At 35.9% G+C, this 14530-nt stretch overlaps 1 protein-coding gene across 1 annotated transcript; it reads right to left on the minus strand.

Annotated features, from left to right (window-relative positions):
* Positions 1-13701: 13701 nt before the first annotated feature.
* On the minus strand, positions 13702-14082 carry LOC146922222 (uncharacterized). The gene has a single exon (XM_085711495.1). The coding sequence runs from the start codon at positions 14080-14082 to the stop codon at positions 13702-13704; it is 381 nt and encodes a 126-aa protein (XP_085567621.1).
* Positions 14083-14530: the final 448 nt, after the last annotated feature.

Consider the following 14530-nt stretch of genomic DNA (forward strand, 5'->3'; position numbering starts at 1 on the left):
AGACCAATAAATTATATTGTATTTTTATTGATGTTAAAATATAATCTGACATCAAATAGTATAAAAGACATTGTCATCAATATTACTTATTGACATAACTTTTAATTCAACGACATAACTTTGACCAAATACATAGATTTGACCAAATCCATAGATGATAATACAAACACTCTCTTTGGACTTATATATAAGCAAAAGGTCAAATTTATTTGATCCAAATATGGACCAAATAAATTTAACTTTTTACTTATATATAAATTCGGAGTGAGTACATAAATAATTATGAGCAATTTCGTTAAATCACCATTCACTTTATTTAAATTTGCAATTTTTTGACAAAATTTACCATTCTTTTTTAATGTGTGAAATAATCAAATACAAAAAAAAATCTTGTGTGATTTTTTTTTTTTGAAAGGTAAAATCTTGTGAGACTTGGTGCTTGTTTGGGATGGAGTTTGCAAGCAAAAAAGCAAGATTGGGGGATTTCCAAAGCAAATTTGCCGTGATTTTTAAAAGCTAGCAATTGGAGCTTTTGGGTTAAAGTGGGTTCTGCCGTGCTTTTACAGAAAACGTGGGTAGAAAAACTCTGTAACAAACAGGCTATTGATCGATCATATTTGCTGTAAGTGCATTAATATATGGATTCAATTACCCTTATTCTAGCATTTACATGGGTACCATGAACAACTTGCAAATTGTTCCCTTCATCAAATATAAATCTGTATTACTATCAAGGGGTATGTTTGAAGAGGAAAAAATCAAAACACATATTACGTTTAAAAAAATAGGGACTTATATTTAAGAATGCAATTCATCATAAAAAAAAGCTTATAATTAGAGACAGAGGGACAAAACATAAGCTAAATCACATTAGCATTTAGTACAATTGGTTTAATGCGTTTCCTGTTTAGCTATCTATATATTTTTTTTTACATTGCTATCTAATTATAATAAAATGCAAAAAAAGTTATATATCAGAATTCTAGCTTCAATGTGATCATTTAATTCATTTCTTGACTACACCATAGAAACTCCCCATGTATATACCATATTGATGTAGTAAAAGTAGTTACAGATTATCACATAACTAATGGATTTCAAGTGGGTTTCCTCGAAGGAAAAAAAAAAAAAGGATTTCAAGTGGGTTATTTATTTGTGCAAACAAAGTGATTGATAGTACTCAAACTTAAAAACATCAAAATCTCTAATATCACGTTTGATCTAGCTTGTTGTTCAACTTAAAGCTCTTTTTGTAAGGCTTTTACTTCATCAAAACTCAATCTTCTTTTCATCTCCAACATTAAGCTACCATCTTCATTGCGTTATTATCTTGCTCCAAGCCATTGAACATTAGCCGAAACTATTCACCTTAATATTGTGCTTCATTACTCCGATTCACACCTACATTGGTAAGGAATAAAACCAATTGGAAATTTTGAATCAAACATGAAGCATAACTTAATTGTTAAACCAATGTAAACCTTTTGCGCTACAAAAATGTACACAAAAAAGAAAAGAAAACAATTGGATTACATGACTAAATTTCAATTTATAGTTTTCTTCTTGAAAAACAACATCCACAATAGATTTTTATCAATTGGATTTACCAATTTTAACTCATTACCATTTAACCAGACTTCTTTCACTCAACTGCAAATTTGGTTCTTCTCTAATTCGAGTGAAATGCAGTCGCTATATATAGCACTGCTCGTTAGTTATTCCTTAATCTACGTCGAAATATACCTTTAAAGAACCAAAATTTTGGAATATAGTATCATTGAAAAACAAAGAACCAAAATTTTGGAATATAATATCATTGAAAAACAAATTGTCCTCCTTGAATTTGGAAAAAACGTGTGTTGTGAAATTCCACGTGAAACAATATTATGTATGATGTAGCCTAAAACCGAATAAGCAATATTATGCTCTACGAGAAGTGCTATCAATGAAATTTGAAAACTATGTATACCGTATATCAAAGAGACATGATATTTTGGACTAGACTTTTCCGTTCTAATAATTCCTTTATTTAAACTATTTCCTATTTTTTTTAATTATCAATTAAAAAGTTAGGCAGATCACATTAATATAGCTACAATCAACAAAGGTAGAACGGCCAATCCACACCAATATAAAAAATATTAGACATTATAAAAAAAAATCTTATTTTAACCACATAAAAAAATATATTATATTTTGGTGTAATATTTTTTTTTTCCAATCTTACCATTCATTCAAACTTTTTTTTATCTTTTATCATTCATTGTTTATTGCTAGTAAAAACGAAAAGACGAGCACGTTTGTGTGTCTTCATGCTAGTATGTATAAAATGTTTTTCTCATGCCTGCTCCTGTATTGGACACTTGAAATTGAATACTATAATCGGTTCACATCAAATGTATAAAATGTTTTTCTCATGCCTGCTCCTGTGTTGGACACTTGAAATTGAATACTATAATCGGTTCACATCAATATAGAGGAGCCCACTCACCTAGTAGATTGGCTATGGATGAGTTTTTGAACCGGATAGACACAAACCATCTTCTTCATTTACCTACCTAAGGTTGCAACTTTATGGATAATATTTGGGTGATATTGCGATATTGGCTAACTACAATATCACAAATGCAAAAAAAAAAAAAAAAACTAGCTATTGCTCCAACGTCCCCCCTTTTGTTTCCTCCTATTTATTATATTTAGCTAATATTCTAATGAATCCCACAACACAAGGAAAATATCAAAATTGCTTGTTCTACTTTCAGGATATTTTTCATCATGATAGAAGCCAAATCTGGTTAAGATGAGTGAAATAGAAGTTGTACGAAAATTTGTTCCCGTTCTAACGCATCAAAGAACATCCTAATTGGACTTTTACAACTTCAGATATAACTAAAATACGGCATATGTGTCATTACTTTGTTAGCTTGTAAATTCGACAGGCTCATTTAATATGGTTAACATTTGGTTGACCTTTAACTTTGCAGTAATCGAAGGCTTTCTCATTTCAACTTGAGGATTTTGACAGAATGGCAAGCCTAGAGCGCATAGTCAGAAGTTCGACAGAGCAAGGCTGAAAGAGCGATCGCGTCGAAGTCGAGTACTCTAGGCGGGAAAACCCGATTTCAAGCTCAAGAGCGGTTCCCTTAGTAGAAACGTGGGGACAAGCGGTTGTCCAAGATGGAGAAAGTGTTCATCATGGGATTAGTGTTTTGCCAGTTATTTTCTTTAGGTATAAATAAGAGTTTCCAAGTCGGAAAATGGGTTGCAAATCATTTATAGAAATTCTACAACACTCAAACTACCGGCGTCTAGGAAAACCAGTTATACAGAACATATGTAAACTGATTTGTAGACCACTATACTTTTAATGCAATGCATTTTACCTTTTTCCTTTAAGTTTATGCGTTTAAACTTTTACTCTTTACTTTGATTTTGTCTTGCTTTTACTTGCAATCTCAAACCTGTCGAGAGACAGTGACTTTCTTATTTCAAAACTCGTCCTGCTCTCTAAGTAACTTGAGTGCATTTCGTGGCCTTTTTCAAACCGTTTTCGATCTAAACCTTTGCACAACATGTCCTGAGATTTCTAGTTCGGTCTCGCTTGTAATAATCAGAACTAGCCCGTAGTTTGCCGAAAACACCGGTAAACAAATTGGCACGCCCGGTGGGACCCTGTTTGTGCAATTGATTTTCAAAAACTTTTTCATAAAAACTGTTCTTCAAAAACTTTTTCAAAATCCATCTCCTTGTGAGATCCGTTTTTAGAATTTTGTTACTATTTCCGGGTAACTTTATTGCTAAAGACACCAAATTGTTTGTGTATGCATTTGAGAAGTGGTAAATCTATGGCTCGAGCCAGTTCATCCTCTTCACAATCGTCTTCATAAGCACAATCTTTACAAGCGACTTCTCCTTTGGGAGATATAAACGTGCCAACCCCTGTGGAGGCAACCATGGCTATGCCAGTTTTGACGGAAACGGGAGTAACCTCTCCCTCAACCGTTTCGACGTCCTCTCCAATTACACGACTAGAAATGGGAACCTTTGTGCCCCCATTCACTGCTGGTGTTCCTTCAACTACCAGTATTCCAAGTTCTCCTTTAGTCAAGCCTAGGCTTGATGATCGAAACATATATGTGCAGAACCTTTCTAGGGAACAATCGTATGGTATGCCAAATTTCGATGATGACAAATGTACATAATATTGCGTCCGAATTTGCAGACCAAGCAAATCCGTTCACAACCCACAACATACATAGTCCCTCAAGTTCTAGCATTTTTGGTCGAAATACCAGTCTTAATGACAGATTCGATGAACTTGTTAAGACAACAAATGGATGAGATTAATCACGAAATGGTTAATTTGTTGACACAACAAATTTGTACTGTGTTTAGTCCTTTGATACGGGACACAAACCGGAGTTACCAAGCCTTAACCACATAAATAGGGAGCATAACAGATTTCTTTGCGCCTCCACAACCTGTTTACCAACCGGTTCTAAAAGTCCAAAACCAACAACCGTTGCGGTTGGTCGAACCAGTGGTTCAGAGGCCACAACCTGTGCCTCAACCGGTCGAACCCATGATTCAAGGTCAGCCTGAGGTGGTCTTGGTGGATAGAAATAGTGATGCTGATGAAGTTGTTAGAAATGTCCAACAACAAAACATAGGAGCACATAACAATATAGCCAATTTGGTCGAAAATATAATGGCTCAAAATGGTTTAATATTGGCCTACATAGGCCAAACTTTGTTTCTCCTTTGTCGGAAGGTATTAAAGTCTGAACTTCCTAGGGACTATAAAATTACTAAGTTCACCAAATTTGCAGGTGATATCAGTGAGTCCACTGTCAAACACATCGCACGATATTTGACAGAGGCAGAAGATCTACCAAATGATGATAATTTAAGATTGAAATACTTTCCAAATTCTCTAACAAACAATGCCTTCACGTGGTTTACTACTCTTACAGCACATTCGATCCAAAGTTGGACTCAATTAGAGAGGTTATTCCATGAACACTTTTACATGGGTCAATCTAAAATAAGTCTAAAGGAATTGGCAAGTGTCAAGAGAAATCACACTGAATCCATTGATGATTACCTCAATAGATTCAGGTTGTTACAGACAAGATGTTTCACTCAAGTGCCTGAACATGAGTTAGTCGAAATGGCCGCTGGTGGCCTAGATTATTCCATCAGGAAGAAACTAGACACACAACACTTTAGAGATATGGTCCAGTTGGCCGATAGAGTTTTACATGTCGAAAGACTAAGGGCTGAGAAAGCCAAAACTCAGAAATATCACAAAAGAGAAAAAGTTTCTTATATCGGATCGGACGAAAGCAACCAAGAGTTCAACATAGCTTTCGGTGATGTCGAAACAAACAGTGGCGAAGGCAGAAAATATATCTGGGGTGGGCCAACAAAATTAACTTTAATATATAAACATAAAATTTATGTTGTAATAAACGTTGAGCACAAAGTTGTTCAATCATGAAGTAAATTTTATTCCTTTTAGTTACAACCAAACACGATCTTAGTTCAATTCTTGAAACTTTAACAGGTTGAGATGTATAAGTTATTCCTTGTTCATCTCTTTCACTCCACAAACTTTCCTCTTAAAAAATGATCAATTTTTCAAAAAAATCAAATAATTCCATAAGTCAATAGCAATCTAAATGAAAGAAATTAAGCATTATTAAAAGTTTATGAAAAGGAAAAAAAACTAGCAAGTATAAGGAAAAGCCATCGTAGGTAAACATAAACTACAGTATGCATAAGTTGAAAAAAAAAAAAAAGTCTTCTTATATGCATACGTTAAACATAAACTACTTTTAAAATGATAAAAAAAAATTGAACTACAGTATGCATAAGTTGAAAAAAAAGTCTTCTTAGTTAAACATAAACTGAACTTAAATTGAACTACAATATAAAAAAAAAAACCTTCGTAGCAAATAAGAATGATTCAATAAACACTAACAAAGTGACAAGTCATATGCATAAGTTGAAAAATCCATCTTATGGTCCTCTAATCCTATAATCTTATTCAATTAAGTCAATTCAATAAATAAGATTGCAGTTTTAAAATTCAATTACCAACTATCAACAAACAATAACAACAAACAAGATAATGAGAAAAGAATGAGAGAGTGAGAAGAGAATGAGAAGTTTATATCTAACAGAGGAAGTGAAGAGGTTGGGTGGGCCACAAGAAAAAACAAATCAATCCAAGGGTATTTTTGTAATTTCCCTCTTGAAAAAAAATTTGATTTTTTTTGGGGGTGGGCCGTGGCCCACCTTGGGCCCTACTGTTCTCCGCCTCTGGAAACAAAGGAGATTGACATTGCTGAACTAAGACCAGGGCCCCCTTATACGTGTAAATCGTTAGGGCCCTTAGAGGGGAATAATCCCGTCGAATCAAGCAATGAAAGATATATTCCCAAAACATATATGTTTGACGTAACAAAATGCGACGAGATTTATGATCTCTTAGTTGCTGATGGTCAAGTGGTGGCACCTAAGGATTTAAGAATCCCACCACTAGAGCAACATAAGCAAAGAAGTTTTTATAAATACCATAATTATTTGGGACATAACACCTCACAATGTTCTCTTTTTAGGGATTTGATTCAGAAGGGTCTCAATGAAGGCAGATTGAAGTTTATAGGCAAACCAAAGCCTCAAATGCAAGTACACTCTGATCCTTTGAAAGATGCTAGAATGATGTACACTGATATTGCAGGCTGCAACATGGTTGAGGCAATTATTGATGTTGTCGAAGGTTTGTCTGTCAAAGCAGAAGTTGAAGCAAGAGCTGATGTTGCGGAATGTCAAATGGTGGACATTACTAAAGATGCAAAACATGTTGAAGAGACTACCCCAGAGTCTCAGTTCGACGAGAAGTTAAAGACAACCTATCCTACAACTGAAGAAGAATTGATTGACTTCCTCAATTGATGCAGGCTAAAGAATTCGGAGGTAATGATTTTCCCTAGATGTAGTGTTGTATTTGAAAAAGTGGCAACTAAAGGCCTTGAAAGTTCTATCCCAAAACATAAGAAAAGAGGGAAATGATCTTATGATCATAGACCTAAGTTTTTCTTTACAAAGAGTCATATTCCTTTCACCAATAACTCTTCGACCACCAATTATGTCAATAAAAGTGGTCAAGGAAAAGCTTTTGTTCCTTATGCACCTAACCAAAAATGGGTTCAGTCGACCCATAAGAATGTGCAACACGAGAAAAACAGTGTGGTGAAAGGAAGCACCAGTACTGCTGATAACAAAAATGGTATTGCCTTTAAGTCAAAGAAGTATGCGTACAACAACAACTACAAGGGGAAGAATCCCATGACAAGGACTCAATGGAGAAGGTGCCAGAGGTCCAAAAATGGCGTTGCTGTAAGCCTTGAAGACAAAACTACTGACCCAAGTGATGGTCAAAGAATGGTCGAATCAGGAAGAAGACCAGCGAAAGAAAGGTTGTCTCCTCCCCTAATCAAAGAGGATCCTGATGAAGATGATGAATTGGGTTCAAAGTTTATTGTTTTTGAACCGGCCTTTCACGTCATATGCAATGTGGTTTCTATTTTGCCAGCTGAATATGATATGGTGTATAAGTCGAGTATTCAGAAGAAAAGTTCGATCCCAAGGACATGGAGGAATAAAAACCCATGTGCTACTTTGTAACAAATGATGGCTCTAAGGGATGATCGAAAAGCCATATTCGAAAAACTTGATGATTCGAGGAAGAATCATCATAAACCGAATCATCATAAACCTTTGTTCATCCAAGCCAAAGTGGATGAGATTGGTATCAATAAAGTTTTGTCGATGGTGGTGCTGCTATCAATTTGATGCCTCAATCCTTACCCAAAAGGATTGGTAAGACCGACAAAGATTTGAAGCCTCATAATGTAATTCTGTCAAATTATGAAGGAAAGGTTGGTCATTCCCTTGGTGCTCTCCAAGTGAGTCTAACGGTGGAAACTGTGGTCAGACAAACTTTGTTCATGGTAGTCCCATCGAAAGCTAACTTCAACTTGTTGTTAGGAAGAGAATGGATTCATGGGATTGGTGTTGTTCCCTCATCCATGCATCAAAGGATTTCAATTTGGAGAGATGATGGTACAGTCGAAAACATTGAGGCTGACCAAAGCTATTTTCTTGCTGAAGTGAATCAGATTACAAGAAAGACTTTCGACAAAAGTCTAGCAAAAATTTCTCCATGTTCATCTGCAAAAGCTATTGGTGCTAATCAAGCAGATACGAGTTCTATAAGACTTCATCCAACTCATGGTTTCATGTAGGAATGGGAGACTCTCGACACAGAACCTAATGTGGAAGAGTTGAATTCCCTAACCTTAGGGAATGACGAAGATGATCTTCACATCTAAGCAAAATGCTTAGAGCAAAATCACGGTTGTTTAACCGAAACATGAGGTTAAGTAGGCCTTAGTGGCCGGCATTTAACAAAATATGGTTGAGAAACCATTAGTAAAGATACTATCAAAACACTTAGGTTGAAACTTAAGGAAACTTTGGTCAATAGGACATGAATTTGATTGTATCTATAATAAGGAATTTGTATGATTCCTAATTGAAAATCAAATGGTAAAATTGGCATTAGTTGCCATTAATATTCAAAGTTTTGGGTAGAAACCAAAGGAAGTGGTTGAAGCCACAATAGATGTAATTCTTCTTTAATGCCCTTTTTGAAAGGCTTGTCAATAGCAAAACGCGGGGGCAAAGAGTTATGTTTATTGAAGTTTTCATTACAAACGTTGGTTTATGTCTCTTTGATGCAAATAATTTTTACCTTGAAAATTGAAAATCTTTACCATTTACAATTTGTCAAAGGAATAAATTTCTTTGATTATATGTCGAAATGAAGGCATGTGCTGAAAGTATAAGCCTATTGTGTGAAAATAGAAATAGCACAAACATGAGAATTCAACAAGAAACAAACATTGGGCTTTGAAGTTAGCAAAACAATACAAAACATTGTCGAAACGTTACAAAGAAATTGGACATTGTTTTGTCATAAAGTAAAGCATAACAAAAACCAAAAGAAAAACAAAAAGCAAATGGCAGTTGTTCTTGAGTGAATCAAAAGCCATCCAATGGGCTGGAATACAAAATGTTGAATACAGTTCTACGCCTACCGGTAATTTGACACATTAGTAGATTCCGGAAACCCTAAGCAAAGCTAGAACCTTGCATCTTCCAAGAAACAGAAATGAACGAGGAACCAGGAAATTTCGACATCGAGGCGACATAGAAGGCAGAGGTCCGTTGTCGAATATTCTTCGTCATCTCCAGGAGGATTCCAGAAGATGTTGGGCCTCCTCCCATGACCCTTACCGGTCCCCTTAGAGGTGCAAGTGGGTCTATACTTCAGGCCTGGAGGCAAAGGCCTTGTTCAGTAGTGTTCCCATAAGAAAGGAATGCCGCCAATATTATCCAAGGCTCGACCGCATTCAGCGAGTTGTTTGCGTTCAAAGAGGTCCCTGAAGACAGGAAGAACTTTATACAGGGAAAAACTCTCTTCAGCCAGCACCTTTAGTATAAGGCCAAAGTACTTAGCACTATCAGACCTATGAGCAGCTGCTTCTCTGAGAATGAGATTTATCTCTTCCAAGTCAGGATTATCTCGCTGGAGCATTTGGGCCGCTGATGCCACACCATACATCGCATTCCCACTGTGAGATATTTGACGCATGAGCTTACGCTTTCCTTCACTGGGAGAGTGATCAGTGAGATACCATAAGCAACTATGAGGTAAGGCCCTAAGAACTGCCTTGTCACGAGTGAGGTCCTGGTAAAAAGGGAAAGCAGACTCAAACATGATAAGGTCTTTAGCCCCAAATGCTGCTACTTTCTTGATGATTACAAACAACACATCTCCTGGAAGGGTATCCATCCTCGAGGAAGGGATTTAAACTGAGAAGGATGCAAAATGTTTGAAGAAGTGGAGGGTTAAGAAATGAAAGTAAATGCACAAATGAGCTTTATTATAAACAAAAGAAGTAAGCGGGAACTCTTCGCTTTCTTTAAAGATATTAATTGTCAAGGAGTCGGATAAGTTCATGGGGTAGTGAACTTGAGGAGTCCCGAGAAAGACAAGTTAATGAGCGAGGGGCTCCATGATGGCGGAAGTGGGAAACCGCACGAAAGCTAAGGACAAATAAAATTGGGACGCGTGGCGACCGAAGGTACCACTAACCTTTTTTAAAACTGCTGAAGTGATGGCCCACAAAACCATGAAGTAGTGGAATCCAAAAAGGGACATAAAAATATTATGCCCAGAAGCCGTGATGGCCATGACGTCATAAGAGTGGAGAGAGAAAAGTGTTTCTCAAAAATGCTAATTTTCTCCTCTTTTGAAGATTTTTTCTTCGAAAATGGCATTTTTGGGGGGGCATTTTGTCAGCCTGTAATTTCAACAGGCTAATTTAATGTGGTCAACATTTGGTTGACCTTTAACTTTGTAGGAATTGAAGGCTTTCTCATTTCAACTTGAGGATTTCGACAGGATGGCAAGCCTAGCGCGCATAGTCAGAAGTTCAACAAAGCAAGGCTGAAATAGCGATCGTGTCGAAGTCAAGTACTCAAGGCGGGAAAACAAGATTTCAAGCTCAAGAGCGGTTCCCTTAGTAGAAACGTGGGGACAAGTGGTTGTCCAAGATGGAGAAAGTGTTGATCATGGAGTTAGTGTTTTGCCAGTTATTTTCTTTAGGTATAAATAAGAGTTTCCAAGTCGGAAAATGGGTCGCAAATCATTTATAGAAATTCTACAACACTCAAACTACCGGCGTCTAGGGAAACGGGTTATACAAAATGTATGTAAACTGATTTGTAGACCACTTTACTTTTAATGCAATGCGTTTTACCTTTTTCCTTTAAGTTTATGCGTTTAAACTTTTACTCTTTACTTTGATTTTTTCTTACTTTTACTTGCAATCTCAAACATGTCGATAGAGAGTGCCTTTTTATTTCAAAACTCGTCTTTCTCTCTAAGTAACCTGAGTCCATCTCGTGGCCTTTTTCAATCAAAACTTTTGCACAACATGTCCCGAGATATCTAGTTCGGTCTCGCTTGTAATAATCTGAACTAGCCTGTAGTTTGCCGAAAACACCGGTAAACACACTTTAGAATCACATCAGTTAGGAAAAGTAATAGCCTATAGGATTATGGTCTAGGTCTAATCAATTAGTGATATAATTGTGAGAAAATTTCTTTTCTGACATCAAAAAGTTCCTAAAAACACATGAAGTTATGAAATTGCCTCCAGCGGTAGTTAACTACCGCTGACTCCCAGTTGCAGTTAACTACCGCTGGCTTCAGCTGTAGTTAACTACAGCTAGCTTTGCTGCACTTAAGTGCAGTTCCTGTAAGATAATCAATTGTGATTTTACGCGTTTCGGTCCAAAAATCAAAATAAATTGAAGCTTATTCAGAAATCTACGAAACTTTACAGACCCTCTATATGTATTTTTATAGAGCTTTCTGCAAAAAAAACTAGCTCAAAATTCAATTTCTAGGTCGACGTTTTGATGTTTTGGTTTCTTAAGTTTTTTGCGCATTAAAAATTCATATTTAATCCATCCGTTGTCGGAAAATTCTAATTTTTTGTGGAAGATGCTCTTTTTTAGTCCTAAATATAAGTGAAAAAAATCATGAAAAAATTCAACATCTAGGTCACTTTTCCGGACTCGCACTTGAAAAAAAATTACAATTTTGCACGGTTCGGTCGAAAAATCAAAATAAATCGAGACTTAGTCGGAATGCTACAAAAATTTACAGACAACTCTATAAAAATACATATAAAGGGTGTGCAATGTTCCGTAGCATTCCGAATAAGTCTGGATTTTCTTTATTTTTTCGACCAAAACGTACAAAATCACAATTTATGCTCTGCCAGGAACCGACCTTAAGTGCAGATGAGTCAACGGTAGTTAACTCCAGCTTGGAGCTAGCCAACGGTAGTTAACTGCAGCCGGAAAGATTGAACAGTAGTTAACTACCACTGTGGGCAATTATGGAATTTTCATGTGTTTTTAGGAACTTATTGAACACAAACAAAGCAATTTTCTAATTGTGATGCTGAATTCAGAGATGTCTGGGCTTGATTCGTGTTTTTATTTATTTCTTGGGTCGTGAGCCCCTTATTATTTATAAAGAAAGAATGAATTACCGCTTAGAATAGGAAACATACCTATTATACTATTAATTTTTCCACCATCCTCTCCTCTCGTGCGTCCTGCAAAAAATACATAAATACCCCTGGTCTGGATTATGTAATCCGAACCAGATTGTTAGCAATTTTGAAAAATGAAATTCGGACAGTTTATAAATGTGATTTTTGATGTTTTGTTTGACGTCAAGTGTCTTTGTTGACCGTTATATAACCCCCGCATAAACTGCAAAGCAATTGCAGGGGTTATATGAATGGTCAACAATGACCATGACACCACAAACACTCCTAAAAAACTATTTTTTTTTTGAAGAAAATGTAAGAAAAGAGGTAAAGTGAAGAATCAAGGAAATGGTTGAAGATCCAAGCCTAATTATAAACTTAAACCAGTCATAGGTCATAAGTGCAGTCAAATAAAACATGTTCCACATTCAAACCATCCAAAAACGCATTAATGGCTCCACTAACCGGCCAAACCTTTGGTGAAACGCCACCGTCCAAAAACAACTGAGGGTTTCCGGATTATATAATCCGGAAACGACAAAAACATTCCGGATTATATAATCCGAACAACACCAGAATGCCTATGTGAAGGTTTTTTTTTTTAGATTTTTCATGGAATATGACATAGAAAATAATTAATAAATGCATAAAAAAAAACAAGTAAGCAACTTAAAACAAACATAAACAGCAAAATATTCTAGGATGGTGTTCGAAGAGGTGTTTTTGAACTTGATGCATCTGGCCTGTCAACTGACATATTTCTATCGGCAGACCAACTGGATCGAGTTCATAAAAACCTTTTCGGATTCAGATCTGCAACATAACGATGAAAGACAAGGTAGGTGTTTCAAGAGGATTGTTTTTTGAGTTAGATTTTGCTGCCTTGCCAACTAAGATATTTATGTCGCGAAGACACCAAGATCTAGCTCATAGCAACCTCTTGGTATTCAAAGAGGAGAGGATTGTTTTTAGGTTTTTTTTTGTTTTGCAGCAAATAAACCAAGGCAGCAAGATCTATCTATATATTTTTTACAGCATACTGAGGATCTTTATCATGCAGTCAAATAAAGAGCTATCTATTTGCGACCACATGAGAAAGATCCTCAGCATAATGACAAAAATATTCATGGTTTCTTTGGTGTGTTTGTGTGTGTTTTTACTGGAAATGAATATGAAAACCAGAAACACTTATTTATAGAGGTCTCTGGACGTTGTGTACCACATAATCTGTCGATGCATTGTGCTCCATACAAAGAATCCTATGCTGAAGAAATTTTGATTATGTAATCCAAATTTCATTTACACCCTATAAAATTGAGTTGAATTCTGATGATTTTAGCATTTAAATGAACATCTTTGGCGTAAAGCAACACATAATGAAAATTTAGATAGTATATATTATTTAAAACATAATAAAACATCTTAGTTGAACAACATATTACTAACACATAATTAAATAAAACATAAAACATGTAATAAAATAAAATATAACACATCATCATTGATCATATAAATTAATGTCTTCGTCTGGTGCATCCATCAGTGCCATGATCTCTTCGTAGTTCCTTGGTCGGATCAAACTTCGTTCAATATGTTCAACATATCTGACTAATGAAGCGTCCAACTCGATCGACCCTCTAGTATTGAACTGACCAAAGATGGAGAACATTGTTCTCACATCTTCGTCGTTCATGAGCTTCATCCGGGTGAACTGCACACTCTCGGCTGAGTCGGTCGACAGACGTCGATACCCAACACCATCCACCCTCCGTGTGTCTCTGTAGTTGAGTTCAAGATTGATTTGATTCTGCTGACTCTTCAACCCGTAGAGGGTGACATCGGTGGGAATCTTGAATGTAACACCCCGTTTTCCCAACATAAAAATTTCTTAATAAAATCAGAGTAACTCATCGTGAACGGAATGTCACATTTCCTAAAAATCTTAAATGGATTAAATAAATATTTTTCCTTCAAATTCAATCAACAAATTACTTAATATTTCGCAGCGGAATTTATCAACGTCTAAAAATAGTCTTAGGCACCAAGGCCTCATCACAAAGGTCTCATAAATAGTCTAAACATAATAATAAGTTCAATTTCAACAACTTCATTATAAATTCTCATAAGACAATATGTAAGGAATAGAAAACAATGTCAAAACTCTCATCCCGTTACGTATCAGAGCACCTAAAGACACACTAGTGAGGAGTCCACTCACGACCACGCCTAATCTTGATTACCTGCAAGTTACTCATACGAAGAGCAACATTTTTAAGCAGAAGGGGTGAAATTTCTCAAACAATAATATTAAGTATATAAATCATAAA

This window comes from Medicago sativa, chromosome 5 (assembly GCF_051527215.1).
Source record: "Medicago sativa cultivar Bolivia chromosome 5, Bolivia_mono, whole genome shotgun sequence".
NCBI classification, from domain to species: Eukaryota; Viridiplantae; Streptophyta; class Magnoliopsida; order Fabales; family Fabaceae; genus Medicago; species Medicago sativa.